The 17,186-nt window shown below is 40.9% G+C and overlaps 1 protein-coding gene across 1 annotated transcript in view; it reads left to right on the forward strand.

The window, feature by feature from the left end:
- The first annotated feature begins 11,053 nt into the window (after positions 1-11,053).
- The window catches only part of RAB3B (RAB3B, member RAS oncogene family), a 48,838-nt gene continuing 42,705 nt past the window's right edge, over positions 11,054-17,186 (forward strand). The window contains exon 1 of the mRNA XM_009884623.1: positions 11,054-11,281. Coding sequence (XP_009882925.1) covers positions 11,054-11,281 — 228 coding nt within the window. The remainder of the gene's footprint in view (positions 11,282-17,186) is intronic.

Consider the following 17,186-nt stretch of genomic DNA (forward strand, 5'->3'; position numbering starts at 1 on the left):
AGGAGGTGTCCCGGCCCCCGAAGAGCCCCCGCGGGGCGGGCGTGGGCCGCGGTGGGCGCCCTGAGGTGCGGTGTGAGAGGCAGAGCCTCGGAGCGACGGGGAGGAGGACGTAACAGCATTACGGCTCTAAAATAAATATTTATCGGCAATAAGAGGTGATATAATACTGCTTTATCTTTAAAATACCCTGTGCTGGGCGGGGGGGGAGGGGGAAGGGATGTAGGTTTGCCAGCTAGTGTGTAACCTTTGTCAGTTCCTGTCACCCCTGGGCGGTTGTTTTCTGCCGAGGAGATGGAGCACTCGGAGAGAAAAACTGTACGGCAGTCAAACAAACTGCCGACAAATGGGGGATTTCGGTTTTGTCGTCGCGGCTCTCTGAAGGGCAGAGACCTGCGGCTGCTGCCGGACTGCACGGCTTCTTCGCCCGGCGTTGGCCGCAGAACGCCCACCCGCAGGTTTGCGGTTTTACTGTACAGGTGGAAGAACGGACTCGCCGGCAGTGTGTACATCCACGCCACCCTATAGCAGTAGGCAGTGAGCCCGTTTCAGGAAGCTGAACAGATCAATCATTCTCATGTAATTCATGACAAGTATAAACTTTCCAATTTCTCCAGTTTATGCTGTACAAAATACATGTGGTCTTTTTTGCCATATGCTCTGAGACTAGGCATTTTTTCCCCCCTCTTGGTGTTTTCTCTGTGCGTGCCAGCAGCAAGGCAGTGTTGTCTGACGTGCGCGGGAACGTCGTGCTCTGGGATCGCAGGCACTATCGCTAACACCGGCACAAGCGTTTCCACCTTTTTGCTTCCCGAGGTTCTCTCTCCACGATGTCCCTTCCTTCTTACGGCACGAGCAGTGGTGCGTATGTGCAGTGCATCAGGTTGATCTGACCTAAATTAAGACTAATCTGACAAAAAAAAAAAAGGGGTGTGTGAGTGTGTTTAATTTTAACCTGGATTTTTCCCTTGGCCTGAAACAATATAAGACTTTGGCCTCAGAAGTTTAATTCATGTTTCTGTGCTCTTCCCTGGTGGCAAACCTGGTTTCAACCTCTCCTCCTTTGTTCCTCATCGCTCGCTCCTGACCCAGTGCTGCACTCTCAGTTGTGCCAGTAACAGTTTGTGGGGCTGCATAGTGGCCTGGATTAGCTCTGGGTTCAAATAAACCTCTTCTTTTAAGTGTTTTTCCTTTCAAGGTAAAAATGTCAGTGGAACTACAGTCTTGATCTGCGTATTCGAATCTGTACCCAGATCATGGGAGCGCTGGTACTGGATTATAGTGGGTACAAGATCAGCTCCATATGCTGCAATATATAAGTGTATAACTAAAAAGCTTTTATTTCCTGTTATTTATGCTTGCTATCCTGGAAGTGGTTGTATATGCATTTACTGAGACCTTGGTGTTATCACTGCCTTCAGGACTGTTTTATCAGGACAATTTGTAGTATAAGTCAGAAGAAAGGCAAATAAACTAATCTTTAAACCAAACTTCCTTTGTAATTTTGACAAAGCTGTGCTGCCCTCTTTGCAGATCCGATAAATTTCAGGTAACGAGGACTTGCTAGCTTTAGGTTTTAATAGCAGTAGTTCTTGCTACACCTAGGTGTAGCAAAGCAATGCATGTAGTATTCATCAGCATGCTAGTGTCATTGTTGTGTAATAGTCATGTTAGTTGACTTGCTTGTGTTTCAGATAGTTTTTCCTCCTTTCATTTTCACGTGATCTGATGCAGCCCCAGATCAAAATGGGCAGGTCACAGCATCACATCCAGGGTCTCGCATCGCGCTGGCTGGTGGTAGCACCAGTGAAGGGTACTCGCATCCATCCTCTTCAACTTCTCCTGTAAGTCCATGTCTATTCTCTGTTACTAATTCAACCTGAGGAAGTAGTTCTTTCTGAGGTTCTTCTCAATGGCTAACATTGAGAAATGTCCTGAACTGGTAATTTCAGCTATACTACATGCTGTAAAAAGGTATCTTGTGCTTGAAGTTCTGCAGTGTTTAGTGCACTCTTGTAAGTGTGTGCTTAGCTTACTGCAGCGTGTTAGTATTTGATCTTTGACGTAAGCAGTAAGAATTATGTTTGGAAGTATTAGCTAATTAAAACGTGGGAACTTCAAGGGTGCTTGTTCTAATCCCGGTTAGCAGGTGGCATACTCCACAGTGTGGAGAACATAATAGCACAGAGAAACGAATTAACTTGTTCATCACAGGTTTTCTGCTTGGAGGAGGACAAAAGGCAGCAAATTGAACTTCTCCTGCACTGCAGAGGCATCCTGAGCTGGTTCTGGTTTACAGGTGGTTACTACAAGACACCACCAGTCTCCAGTCATCTGATATGGTCAGGACAGCAGCTTGCTTTTACCTATAAATGAAAGGTTTTAGATTTGGTGATGCAGAAAAATCTGTAACTCTGTCCCTTGCGCAGTGTTGGAGGGGTGTCTACCCAAATCTGCATGTGGCCTCACTCTAGCTCCAGATTTTATGAGTCCCATCATATACCTGAACTTGCCTTATCTTCCGCCACCGTGGGAGGGCATGGTCATGGCTTCCTCTGTGGAGGGCTGGATCCCAATGCAGAATGTAGCTGTGCTCTGCCTTCCAGCTGGGGAAGGATCTGCAGGGAGTTACAGGTGTCTTGTATGTCGCTCTGAGTGCTTTTATGTCTCTGCTACTTCAGTGTATTCAGCAGTGAGATACTCAGAAGTATTTCACTGCTACCAGTTCATTCTCGGAGAAACCGAGGCAGAACTGCAAGGCTGGAGAGCTGATGAGAAAGCGATTGAAATCTGTTATCTGGGCCATCGTTGCAATGTCTGTAACAGGAAGGAAGGGCTTTAATGATGGTGAGTTTTGTAATAGCTGTCGACCTCTTCAGCTCTCACTGTTCTCTGGAGACAGGGCTGGATTCAGAGTCAGCCTCAGCCAACGGTTCTGTAGGTCCTGAAATTGGCTGACTCTAGGGGTTCCCAAACTCAATGGAATATTCAGGGAATTGTGGAAATATTTTCTGCATCTGCTCTTTAGGTCATAAAGAGGATGTAAATATTGTTCCGGACATCCTTTGAGAGAGAGCTGAGCTGGGCTTCATTAGTGGCTCCCTTTTAGAAGGGGAGATCTTTGTACTGTTGAATATTTTCCTCTGTATCTTCTGGAGTAGTGTGTTTGCCAACAGGCATGGACCTATGTGATGATAAAAGAGCCGCAATGAAAACACTCGTAGAAGAGAGTAAAAAAAAAAATGTAGGAACTTTTATTTCTTTACATTTTTTGCCATTGTAAAATTGGAGTGACTAATTCCTCCTTCCTGAGCATTTTGTCATGGCTCTAAAATGGACTTCAAGGATGTTGAACATTGTGCAGGAAATGGGAGAGGCATGGCTCCAGGCACGGAGAGACATTTGGCTCGAGGAAATCTTTCTAACAACACTCCCAGACTGCTGCCTAACAAAATGTAGCTGTAAAGTTAGAGAGATGATGGGAAAGGGGTGATATCCGCAGGTTCTTGCCTTTTGTTCCACACCCAGCAAATACTTAGAAGGCTTTTTAAAGCCTGTGTTCCCGAATCTGAATAGGTAATAATAATAAATAACCCCCTACATTGTTTAGAGGCTTTTATCCTTCAGTTGTCATGCATGTATTGAACTCATTTGTAGCATGTGAATTCGGGACCAAATCCACTACAGGCATCTTCTTGCAAAGACTTCTGGACTCATTAATAAATCAATTTCAGTTTTTGTTGTCACGATGAGTGGCTCACATTTTTAAAGTAGTAACCATAGACTTAATTTTCTTTCTGTTTACACAGTTGAATTATTTTTGTTCTAGACCTATCAATTAAGTTATTTGGATGACATCTCAAAATCAAATTCTGGACAGTACTGAAGTGTGAGCCAGAGGCCATCCCAGGGAGCAACGGCTGCAGAGGGCAGGGGTGTGAGAACAGGAGGAAATGTAACCGATACTGAAAAATGCGCAGTACTTTGGGCAAGAGCAAGGTGCTGTCTTGTTGCCAAGTGAAGTGATTGTCAATTGTGTGGATCGTGAGAAAGGATTTGTCCGTGTTTGATCAAAATTCTGACCTGAAATAGGTGGCCACAGCTTGTTATTTACATAAGGTCTGAGTTTGTCCGTGTGTTTTGGCAGTCTCCACAAGGCAAGATAATGCAAGTCAAGATGACGAGCTGTGGTTGCTTGCTGGAGAGGAAACACACCAGAGACAAAGTTGGCCTTTAGATTGTATTAGCCACGAAAGAGACAACTAAATTCTGTTGTGTTTTTCTGCTCTAAATCTGGAATAACTATTACTTTAAGGCAGTTATTTTGATATAGAGGTGCTGTAAGGGGGGTTGCAGGCATTTCCACATCCTATTGCAGTTTGCCTTTGCAGCGCAGTAGACTTTGACCCAGGCTTTCCGTGCGACACCAATGTATACTGATGCATTTCAGCTGCTCCTTGGTTCCGTTTACTTTGCTGCCTTTCTGCAGGTGAGGTTTCGCATCCACTTGTAGGATTTATCTGGAACTTTTCTTTTAGATTAATCTAGATAATATCCCTTTCATAAATTTGAAACTGACGGCTCCAAATATCTGCTGTTATCTTAATATCTGTCACTAACTCAAGCGCTGTTTCTGTTCTCTTTGTACGCTCCAGGGCTTTCCCCTTTACCTTTGGGGAAGGGAGCTCAGACCTTTACACAGCAGTGTGTTCACAGCCTAACCTGCCTGCCCATTAGTCTCTTACATAATATTCTCATTATCCATCTTTACCGTAAACATTGTAATCCTTCTGCTTCTACATCGCAGGTTCAACAGTGTGACCACTCTCTTGATTCATATACTCACAGCAAAGCCTCCATCTGTCTCATGGATTATAGATCTAAATTGGTAACTATCACTTGCTTGCAATATTTATTAGCAGTTATGTTAATTGCTCATACTGTGTTTTCTGCTTCTGATAAATCTCTCTTGTAGTTATTAGCATTTGTGTAAGACTTCTTAAGGTCACGGCCTTATTTCTTTTATAATCTTTATTCTTAGGACAGCATACATTGGCTATAAAAAAAATATTCATTATTTGATGGAAATCTGATTCGGGATTTGATTTAATTTAATTACTGAAAAATATTTTTTTTCAGATGGCAGAGCACATAAAGGAGTGAGTTTTTATAATAGAGAATTAACATAGATGTATAATTTGTGAACTAGAGTATGTTTAACATAGATGCACTTTTTAATACCTTGTGGGTTTTTTTCCCCCAAAGTCTTAACTCTTTTGAAAGGAAGTTATGCTGCATGTCAGTAATGTCTCTCGTGGATTACTGCTAAACTGTAAATATTAGAGATGAAGAAATCAGTTTAGCTACTTTTTTGTTTCTTCCCTACCACATAACTTAGAGCATTATTTCCACAATCTTTTAGCATCTGCAGAGCTGTCTACAGTGCTCCTGTCCTATGTTTCTGTAAGAGCCTTGGCAGATGTGTGATCTATTTGCCTTTAGCACAATGCATTGACTTTAGCATGATGTACATGGTGGGTTTTTTTTTTGTTGTTGTTTTGTTTTTTAACTTCTACCTTTATTTAGCCTCATTATTTCTGCTTTTACTAAATGAGTGTGTCTAGTAATCTCTCTTCTTCCTTCCACACTCCTCGGTGGCTGTGGATAGCCAGGAGTCTAACAGGTACAGCTGTGTGTGTGGCAGTGCCCTTTCTCTTGTTGCCTGCTGATCCCACTTAACTCCTTCTAGGCTGATGGTCGTTAACTTCTTGCTCAGTTTTTCTTTGTTGGCTGATCTTGAGCACTGGTACTCAGGAACAATAAAATGGAAGTAAGAAAAAGGAAGTTTGGACTCTGAAATAAAGGACTGGTTTAACACTGGTGTCTCTGTAAGGCAGTAAAATAGTACGTCAGGAGGAACAGCAGAAGCTCAGTTGCTGAACACACAAAACGAGGCTGGACCCAGTGGCATGAAGAAGCATGCTGTCGTAAGATCTTTGACTCTTAGAAACATAGAGGGGTGGTTTCACCCCCATCTTTTCACCTGCCTAATAAAAGAAACGTGTGTGCTTGTAGATGATGATGCAACAGTTAAACAGTCACATTTAAATTGCCACGGGTTCTATATAACACAAAACATATGTAGTAAATTTCAGTTTGGGCTTTAAAAATAAAGCCGTGACAAATATTAAAAGATGTTTTTACTGTTAGAAACGCACAGAACTTGTAATACATAGAATACAGAGGTTCATAACAAATTGAAATTGCAAATATGTCTTTGTGTGTAGTTTGAAGTGAAAGTTAAAATCATAGATTAGTTTGGGTGGGGAGGGGCCTTTAAAGGTCATCTTGTCCAACTGCCCTGCAATGAACAGTTCCATCAGTGTGACCATGTTTCATGGTTAACTGAGGTGACTGACGGCAGACAAGGAGATCCTTTTCCAAAGGCAATTCAGACTTCTTCCTCGCAATGCTGTGAGAGAGGGTAGGATGTGGAAATGGCCATGTCTGAACAGACCCATGTGGTTGCTAATACAGAGATGCCTAAACTTCCAAGGTAATGATCAGATTTCTTGTTTCCTGTCTGTGAGCGGATAGAGAAGAACAACCTTCTGTTAGTTTGTAGCCAAAATGATTAAGTCTGGAAACACTTGAATTCAGCATTAGGGGTTTTTTTTTTGGAAGTAAATGGATGGCAAGGTATACCAGTTGATTTCTAGTCAACACTATCAGCTTTAGGCAGTTCATGTACTACTTTTCACTAAAGTTGGCTGTAGGCAATAAATACTGCAGAACTGGGGCAGCAGTGACCACTTTTAGTGATTTGTAAGAGCAGTAATACTTTGATGGTTTGCATTGCGCTACAAAACAGTTCGATTCTTCACCATGGTGTTGGTCACAAATTAAAGAGCATAGCTGTGTGGAGCCATCTATGTGACACATTTCAGTGAGTACTGAAAGCAGTGAAGACTGGTTTCCCACGGAGGTGTCTTATGGTGATAGGCTTCATTTTTTTAAACTTCATTATGCCAAAATATAAAATAAAGACAGGAGAGACACCTTGACTGAGGAACGTATTCTTTGGTGGCCAATAAGCTCTGATTAAGATTTTATTGCTTTAGAGCATTTGTAGCATCCTTCTCCTATGTGGTTTCTCTGTCTAATAAAAGACGAGCTCACACTGCAGGTTTTTTCCTCAATAGGGAAATAATAAGGTATCTCATAGCTACGTAACTGCCTATTCTCGCAAAACTATCTGGAAGTGGATGTGTTTGAGACCTTGTTCCCATTGCTAAAGCATACAGGGAAAACAGGTTGTCAATATTAGTATGCTTTTAGGCACAAAGAAGTGGGATACTCAGGTGAAGAACTGAAAGATGCAAGGTCTTGTACTGAAGTGTTCTCAAGGACAATCTGCTTGGCAGCTCTTTCTTCTCCTGTATAATGGGTTTTCTGTAATGTAGCTAAGTCTTTCCTGCTATAGGTATTTTCTTGAGGATTATTCCAAGGCAGTCAAAATGAAAACAGTCACGAGCCTTTCTTTTGCGCTCTGCATGCCAGTCGTATTTGACTTGGTTTTCTGTCATAGAGCCCCAGTTAGTCTGCACACGCTTGTAAAACAGCAGAGACACTCTTGTGTTTGGAGTCATCCTAAGCAAAGAGCGTATGTAGCTGTGTACCCAGAGAGCAGGGGGTTACGCTGCCGACCAAACATCCTTTCACCAAGGAGGGAATCAAATCCTCTGGGAGTGACGGCTGCGTGAGCTGTTCTGGCGAGTTGGACAGGAGCTGCGCGACATCAAGTGTGTTGTCGCCTTTTCCTTCCACTGCTGATGCTGAATCTCCGCCAGGTGCGGAGGGCCTGCAGGATTTGTGATTTCATGGACCTTTCTCTCAGTAACATAGCAACTGCCAGCGCTTCCCACTGCTTGGTCCCCTCTGCTTGGCTCCCTCAGCTGTGCTGGATCAGGAACTGAACCAACTTTAAAACCAGCCCTGCAAAACAGGAGAAGTTGTAGGAGGGTTTATTTTTAACTGGGATCTCTCTGTTCTGTGAACCAGCTCTCTGTGCGGTCCTCAGGACTGCCGTAACTGGGGAGGGCTTGGAGCAGGGATGGGTCAACAAGTGAGGAAGAGGAAGGGAGGGGAGGAGAACTGGGAGAAAGGTCTACTGGTTCCTGGCTTCAGGATTGAAGCGCAAACTCAGGGGCAGCCCTGAGAACTCCTTCAGCCCAAATGCTGGTGGAGCACTGCTTCAGTGATGATCTGCAATCAGAGGAGTCATCAGTAATTAGTGCTGAAGTCCTTTCAGTTTCACTCTGTCGATCAGAGAAGAGGAAAGGGAAAAGTCAAATTTAAGCAAGGGGATGGAATTTTCTTTGAAACTGTTGTGCCCCGATGCTGCCTCTAACGATTCAGGGAGCCGGCCTGCAGCATCTTCAGCGTAGTACAGTGGCACGCGCAGGCCGGCGAGTGTTGTGCTTCTATGACAACAGCCCCGCGTTCCGTGCGGGTATCATTGGATCCTATTTTCTGCATTGTGCTTCTAACAAAGCTTCTCTAGCTGGCCGCATTCTGTAATTGCTTTTTTAACCGAGATCTGAAAGTAGCATTTGTAGCCAGGTATGCTTTTGATTATAGCAATCTAGGGGGGGTTAATAGAAGCAGCAGTGTTTCATTTGAAAGATCAGCTTGGAGTGTGCAGATGGATTCTGCGAAGGCAGGGATAGAAAGAAGGTATTGATTCCTGTATGATTAGTGGAATACTTCTTTGTTAAAGGTCTACCTCTGAATCTTTAAATGACCAGGATTCAAGTGATGAGGGCATCTCACTTTTTCAAGCGTCTGTGAGTGGAATGGAGAAGTAGAGATTTTTAGGTTTTTTTTTTTCTTCTTTAGCAGGTGCACATGTGTTCTCAATGGCACTTGTGGAAGTTATGTATGTTTATGAGGAAGATAAATTACTCAAATAGATAACTTCTTATTGTCTTCCAGCTTGGTGATGGTACAAATCAACTAATTATCTGGATTCATAATTTTTGCAGCTGAGATTTCTAGCATTTGAACTGAGGCAGTGAGTGCATTGGTCTGAGTGTGTGTGTGGAAGTCAGTTGGGTGTTGAATTCTTCGTTTTAGAAATTCCTGTTATGAACCACAAGGCACGAATAGAAGAGCCCTTTTCTGATACACTGGTGAGAAGAAAATTTGTACTTGGGTTTTCTGGAGTGTTTGCACAGGACTGTAGTCTTTCTGAATAGCAGCTGAAGTTCAGAAGAGCGTGTATCTGAATTGGGTTGTATCCTACAGAGAATCACTTGTGGGAAGATTTTACTGCATTTAGTGCAGCTGTTGACTATTGAGCTACTGATAAAGTTCTTCAGAAACTGTCCTTGTTAATGCAATCTGTGAACGAAATGTCTGCTGCACCAGCCCTTTTCTGTGTGAGAAAGTTGCACGTGTTTAATCAGAGATAATCATGCGTATTTTACTGAAGTTTAAACTGGGTTGGATTTGGTTTGTTTCCTGTCTCTTGAGAATTTAAGTTAAACTGTCATCCCAATTTAAATTGCCTTTGGAGAGCATTTTGGTTTATAGCTGTTTAACTGCAGTGAGTTTTGAACAGTTTGTTTTGGTTTTTTTGTGGTGTTTTGTGGGGTTTTTTTGTGGGTTTATTTTTTTTTTTTTCAGTGAGTGAGTGATGTCCTGTGTGCAGGTGAGACTTGCTAAGAAGGAAAGTACTTGGGCATGTGGTGGGAGTAGACATTGGTGGGAGTTTTGTTCCCAAAGGTGCCCGTGAATCTGAGTTGAGGAGAAAATTAACTTATTTCTTTATATTCCGGGGGAAGAAGAGACTTTGGTCTCTACTCGGTGCTTTCTGACACTGCATACAAGTAGCACATGTCCTGGTTTGGATGAGTACCTGCTAATCAGACCCGTGCTGTCATTGCCTCGGTTTGCACAACCCCAGGACTGGTTATAAGGGGTCGAGACCCTTGCTTGTTTGATGTGGGATAGATTTTGAAACAGCATTAGAGATTAAAAGTGTGGCGTATCTGTTAAAAGGGTAAAGTTTCCTTTTTCTCCTCTCTGTAGTAATTTGGTCTATGTAGTTGTCTTCTGCTCTGTACAAACAGATGAAAAGTCAGGGCCTTGCCTTCTATGGAGTGTCTGAACTGCGTACATTAAAGCAGCCAGGGCTGCTCAGTGTGCACTACCCATCTTGATATTTCAGATGTCGCAGTTTTTTTGGTTTCTGAATCCAGTTCAGGGTCACAAGAGATGGAGGGATCTCTGAGGCTGCATCTTAGCCCCTCCCCACTCCACTAACATCTCCAACTCTCACATCCCCATAATAAAAAGGGATAATTTATCCGTTCCAAATGCCACCTGCAGCCTCACTGAGCCCTCATGTTTTATGCAGGTGCTGTTTATTTTAATTGCAGTCTTGAGAGTAGGTATGTGTTGGATGGATTCAAAGTTGTCAGTTGAAATTCCTGATGTTTCATCTTCTCCCATTGCTTTTTTTTTTTTCTGCAAATGTTGAGGACAGAACTTTTCTAAGGATAAAATGGTGGTGGTGCCTGTGCTAGAAATGCAGATTTTTCCCTAGTAATCAGAAACGGAATTATTTAGGTTAACCTGCCTTGGAGGCTGCTTAATGAATTGCATAGCTGTATGCACTGTCAAAGATTTTAGTTCTTGGTTGAAGTACTCCAGTTTATTGGAGCAACAGAAGTGGCATCCTGTCACTGGAGTAAAGAATGCTGTTTCCCCACTAGTATTTGAACAATCTGCAATAGCCATCTGTTACTCTTTTAACACAAAACAGCACAACAGGTGTATTTCTTGGGTTTGGAAATCTTACCAGTACAAGTGGGTAACAGAAATTTAAAGCGAGGATTTAAAATAAAATTTTAAGGTGTGTTCCTCTTTATTCAGCAGATATAGTGGTTATGATATTAGAAAGAAGAGCTAAACATATGGTACACAGTTAAGGAAAACAAATGCTGAACTGCTCTTAAATCTGTTCTTTTTCAATGTTTGTCATTTTTTTTAGATGGCTTCAGTAACAGATGCCAGATACAGGCAGAAAGATACTTCAGATCAAAATTTTGATTATATGTTCAAACTCCTGATCATTGGCAACAGCAGCGTGGGTAAAACATCCTTCCTCTTCAGATACGCCGATGACACTTTCACACCAGCTTTCGTTAGCACAGTAGGAATTGACTTCAAAGTGAAAACAGTTTATAGGAATGACAAGCGGGTGAAACTGCAGATTTGGGTAAGTGCCAGCATTTTCAAAAATGCTTTATATTAATCCCAGCAAAGATATGATGGTAAAAAATAGCTTGTTTGGGAGTAGATTTTTGGATTAATATAGATTTTGATTGTTCATTAAGTTTTGTGTGGCTGTATCATTTGCCTCTCTTCAGTATAGCGAGTTTCCTTTGTATTGGTGTCTTGCTCAGCTGGTGGGACTCCTGACATGGTCTCAAGCAGCTGCTCCGTGTTCTCAGGAGTCAGTGTACTATTAAACTGCAACAAACCCAAAGCAGGTCTGGAGCCCTTTAATATAGCGCTTTTTGAGTGAGCACTAGTAGGTGACGAAATTCAGTGAGCGCTTAATGAGCGAACTCTACACATAGCTTCTATTGTCAGCTTATGTCCTCCAAATAAGACACTTACATGTTCCTGCAACTCATGTACCTGCTCAGCAGCACCAAGCCAGCTCACTTCATCCGTCCAGGATTCCTCAGGGGAAGACAGAGGTATGCTTCAAACCATCTCTGCTGACACAACTTCTTGGTAAATCAAATGGGGAGAGAACTTGTGCAGGTAAGATGGGGTCTCCTTCTGCTCAAACACCCAGTCATGGGACATTTTCACCCTTTTTGAATTACAGCATCCTAACCTAGTTTAAAAAATAAAAAGTTCCTGAGCCGCAAAGTGGCAGACCAAGGCCAAGCAATCATCAGTAGCTCATGATGTTTCTTTTTATGGAAACGAAATGTTTCCTTTTATTCTACTGGCTGGCAAATTACTTAAACCCTGTGGTGCAAGTGCAATTTATCCTGCTGGTGCTTAAACCCTCTGTGTCCCAGTGAATTACTCAGTATGTTTAAAAAGAAACTAGGCTCAGATTGCTGTGTTTTAAAGTACTGCATGGCTCCAGCTGGAATTCCAGTTAGCAAGATTCTTGTCTTCTGTTTTGCATAAAAAGAAAAGATCTCAAATAGAACATAGGAAGCTAATATTCTCTTAAACAATGTCAAAGGAGTTAGCTTACTAACTCAAAGTAGCTGCCTAATTAGTGCCTACTTAGCTTAAAGTTCAGAATTGAAGATGAGTTGAAACTGTACAGCATTTCTACCCAAATCCTGCCCCAGCTAAGAGCATAGTCTTCTAATTGATCTACATACTCTTGATTTATAATTAAACTTTAATTAATGCATTTAAATGTAATATTATAGTAATCACGTTAGTTTTTTTATTTATTGTGATGATCTTGAATAGTCACAATAAATTAGTGAGAATCTAAGATGATTCATCTTATTTCTGTGCTGCTGGGTACAAGGTAAAACAAATTATTTAATAAAAGATCCTTTTCATGTTGCAAAATTCTGGCATTGAAACTAATGGAGATAACCTGACATGAAACTGTTTGATTTAATTTAGTGTTTAGGTAATAAGAATGTTTTGTACTTCAGGCCCTGTAAGCAACTAAAGATGACTTCCATCCAGTTTGTCTGTCTTATTAGAGAATTTCATGTTCCAAGATTAAGTTGTGTAAAAGCAAGACAGAAAGCACCATGGAATATTTGGGTTTTTTTTGCAAGGGTACTGGGATTAAAATGAATTAAGCAATAATCTTAATTAAATCTGTTTGAAGGTTTTGAGGGGAAAAAGGCTTTAATAACCTTAAACTTCCTATGAAAAGAGATGTTGGGTGGATTCCTCAGAGGGTGCTATGTATAGGACCTGTAATATTGGAGTAACCAACAGCATTGTTGATTTAAAGTTTGTTTTCAATAAAAGGTTCATGTAAGTGCTTGACAGTTTCCAGAGTGACTCATGTTCTTTTCTTCTCTCTTTCTGTGTTCCTTGCATGGATCTCTGATGTGAGTCATGATTTAAGGACCTTAACAAAAACAATAAGTGTGTATCTCCTATAAAAAACCACAGCATTTGAACTTGTTTACCTCCTGCCTGTCCTGAGACTAAACTTGCTTTTTCAGTGTATTCTTCAGGGTAGGTGTAGTAGTAGTGGGGACCATTAGCATACCAAAACTGTGTTCCAATTACTTTTTAAAACGATTTACAGCTGCTATTGAATTTTGTGAGTGTGGGACCCTGCGGCTCCATTGAACACTTTGTTTTTACTTTCAACTTTCAAGTTATGTTGACTTTTTTTAATTATGCTCCCCTGAAGCTTGATGTTAAGTCTTACCTGAATCAGGTTTAATGTGAAACTAAGTGAAGGAGAAGGTACAAGTGTTTAAATTAACCACTTCAAATGTCTTTATAAAATCCAGAGAGGAGCACTTCTAGGAACCTCTAATGTTCTCTGCTGTGCGGAGCCAGGTTTCTTTCAGTTCATGGGTGCTTGTGGACCTCTTAAGTGCGTGCAGCTGTGGCAGACTGGCGGTGCTCAAGGGCTGTGCACAAATAACCTTGTTTTGTGCCCTGCAAATCTCAAGGTTGTGGGGGAAAGTTAGTACTGCTGTGCTGTGAGCCAGAGAGATCAGTGATCACTGGGACTTTCTACATTGACTTTTCCCCGTGTTGAACAGAACAGCAGAATGTTTGGGTGTAGGACTCCGCCTACAAAGAGCTCCTTGGGTTTTCTTAGATTTAAGAAAAATTCACACCACTTCAACTGCCAAGCAGCTGCGTGCAAAGACTAACAGCGTGTCGCTGTGTCATTGAATGTCTTTCTGGTCTGTCTCATGGTTAATATCTCCAGTAGAAACTGATGAGCGTTTTCAAGCTAGAGATCTAGCTTTTGTGTTTGTGCTGAGTTTGAGGAAGTACGTATTTTGTGAATCAGGATTTGACAAGCTGTCAGGTGTAATGATCAAAAAAAAAATGCTGCTCTGTTCAATTTTGGTGTTGCTAGTGGGCCTCTTGCTTTGTTGACATTAACATGTCAATCACCCAAATTGATATTTTAATAAGATTCCTATCAGTTGTGCTAGTGACCTAGCAGTCTGGGAAATGATCTGCTTTGAAAAGACTTGAAAGGAGTATCTCTTTCTCTTGAGTTTGAGAGGAATGGGACACAGCAGAAGATATTAATGGTGTTTTTATTGTAGAATTATAGCTCTGCTGCTAGAGAAGAAAACAGTAAAATGGTCCAGAGAGGTTATGTGAAATAATGTTTTGGGGTGTGGTGTGTTTTTTTGTTTTGTTTTGTTTTTTAAAGAACTCCAAGATCAGTTGACTGTATTTTAATTTCAAGTCTTTTCTGTCTTGTTTAGGAATGGTGGTCTTATGTAAATTGAATAAATGACCTTTACTGAGGAAGTTCATTTTGTAGTTGGATGAGATTTGGTAACTTAAACATTTCTAATTTAAAACATTACTTATGTAAATATATTAATATATTATGTAGATATTCTAATATCTACATAAATGTAATTCTTAGATTAGATTTTTTTGTGCCACTGCCATATATAATAATACTTTCATATAAAGCATCTCCCTTACCATATATTTGTAAGGAGCTGATTTATAATGTCTCTCTGTATGTGGGGCGTATGTCTGGATTATTTCTTTCTTGACCAACAGTTTTGTCCAGAGTTGCTAATTACTGATTACTGAAGGAAAGCTATTATATTTTCAGCTAGGTATGGTTTTTATTATAAATAAATCTCAAAGGTAACATTGTTAGGTTCTCAGCAAATGCATACAGTTAATACTCAATGCAGCGCTCAGGTTGCCTAGCAGCTAGAGAAGGCCACTTCGTCCAGATCCAGATGGAAGCAGGGTGAATGAATAAAAGTGATTTTGGTTTTAGGTGAGAGCAAAGTGAGATTGTTTTATTTTTTTTTTCTTCCTTCCGTGCATTTGTGTGTTTTTTGGTGGTGAGTAACAATGGCGGTAAGTAGTAATAATGGCAGAATTCTTGAGCAATGTAGCACTGAGATCAGCTGCTGAGGGGCAAACTGGGTCCTTCGTGCTGGCCCAATCTAGGTTAATTCCATGAGCTTTTTGGATAGTAGCACAAATGTATTCATGGAAAATCATTTGCAGTGTTTAGCTTAAAACACTTGCGTGCCGCAACACTTTGCACACCACACAAGATGTGCTTTGTGTGAGGAATTTCATTACACTGTCATCATACTTTTGTAGAGCACACTGCATAGTGGAGCCTCGGTTTTGCTGCACATACTATAAACATCTATGTGATCAATAATAAACATAATTAAATGTAGGGTTTGGTTGCTGATATTACAGTTGAAACTACTTCCAACCCCCTTTTTTAAAGGTAAATAGAGGTTAAATTTAACTTCAGGTTAAAAGGCAGAAAGGATGTGATGTTCAGATGGAGACAGTGTATTTAGACTGCAGTCTGACTTTTCTTTTAAGGTGCTGCTTATCAGATTTAAACTGCTAGGATGAGTATAGCTTTTTCTTTCCCATTAACAGAAATGTTTCTACGGCTTAACTGCTGAAACCTGTAGGGGTCTGAGATTAGCTGTACTGGATGTCTGAAACATGTGTTGCAGCTATCAGGCACAGCTGGGAAGAGGGTGCAAAGCAACATCGCTCTGTTTTTGTGGGAAGGATCTTTACAAACAGAAACATGACAACTGCTAATTATGCTGAGTGGCAGTTACCATTACAAAAAAAAAAAAAAAAGTGTAAACCAAAATAAAACCCAAGCTGCGTAGCCATCCAGAAGGCAAATGTGCAGTGTTTTTTAAAAGCTTTTTGTATGGATTGTCGCCTGGATGACAGGATGTTACTGTGCAGTTCACCTCATAGGGAAGGGATTCAAAGAAGCAACACTGGTAACTAAGTTAATCCTTTCATTTAAAGGAGGTAAATTTAGAACACCATCATACTTGATTGTAAATTTTAATGTTAATTGCACACTTAACCAAAAGCTAATTATGCATTTCAGATGAGAGAATCATCTATTCCCCTGGCATCCCATTCCCATCATGTTTTTGCTAAGTTCCTTATAAGCACTGACTTTAAACTTGAATGCTTGCGCAAAACTTGCTTCTAAAAAAAGAGATAATAACAGTTCTGTAATTTAATGTATAGATGCAATAGCAATGGGTGTCTCTAAAGATCTAATGGGCGTGATTCTGCTCATCATTTTCACAGCTTTTGTGAAATCCTCTGATTTGCTGTTCAGACAAAGAACTGGAGTGGGCAAACTCATGACAGCGAAAAGAACAGGTTGATCCTTGTAAGAGAGGCAAGGATCACATCTTATTTGCAGCATTGAGGATTTACTGGGTCCCAGAAATGAAAATCATTGGGGATGAGTGGACGTAAAGCGCTACTTCTGATGTTAAAACACAATGCAGAATATTTGACTGGAGAAGAGATTCAATAACAGTGTCTGTAATTCAATTCCAAGGTCTTGATTATATATCAAGAAATAATACTCCTGCTTTGGGAAGAACTTGGTGCTTGTGGCACTCTGAATGGTCTTTAAGATTAGAGTTGCAAGAGTGATACAAGGGACAAAAAAACCCTTAAAAATAAAATCCTGGGGGGTTAGTTATCCCACTCACTATTGAATTTATTTGACAGCCGAAGCTTGCTAGGCAGTGCATTTCTGTATTTGCAGTTAAACAGTTGACATGGAAGGTTTATTTCTGTTTATAGTTAATCAACTCAATCCCATTGTTATCTCATTATAGCTCTACATTACAGTGAAGGCCAAATTCAACTTCAGTCTAAACTCTGTTACCGCTGGAGTTATTCCGGTTTACAATATTGGATTTAATATCACTGCAAGGTGTAGTATCTCTTTTCATGCTACATCTTTGCAGAGTTGCTGGGTACATGGAGCATTTGCCCTTGTTTGGTGCATTACAGTAAAATGAAAAAAGGTGCAGTATTGCTTTCAGAGGCACCATGCTGTACCCAAGAGCAAGGTCCACTGTATTTGTTTTAGTTGATTAAGAGCTGCTGGTAGTTCAATGGTTTGGTCGTTTTCTAGAGAA

The sequence above is a fragment of the Charadrius vociferus genome, unplaced genomic scaffold (genome assembly GCF_000708025.1).
Source record: "Charadrius vociferus isolate BGI_N301 unplaced genomic scaffold, ASM70802v2 scaffold163, whole genome shotgun sequence".
NCBI classification, from domain to species: Eukaryota; Metazoa; Chordata; class Aves; order Charadriiformes; family Charadriidae; genus Charadrius; species Charadrius vociferus.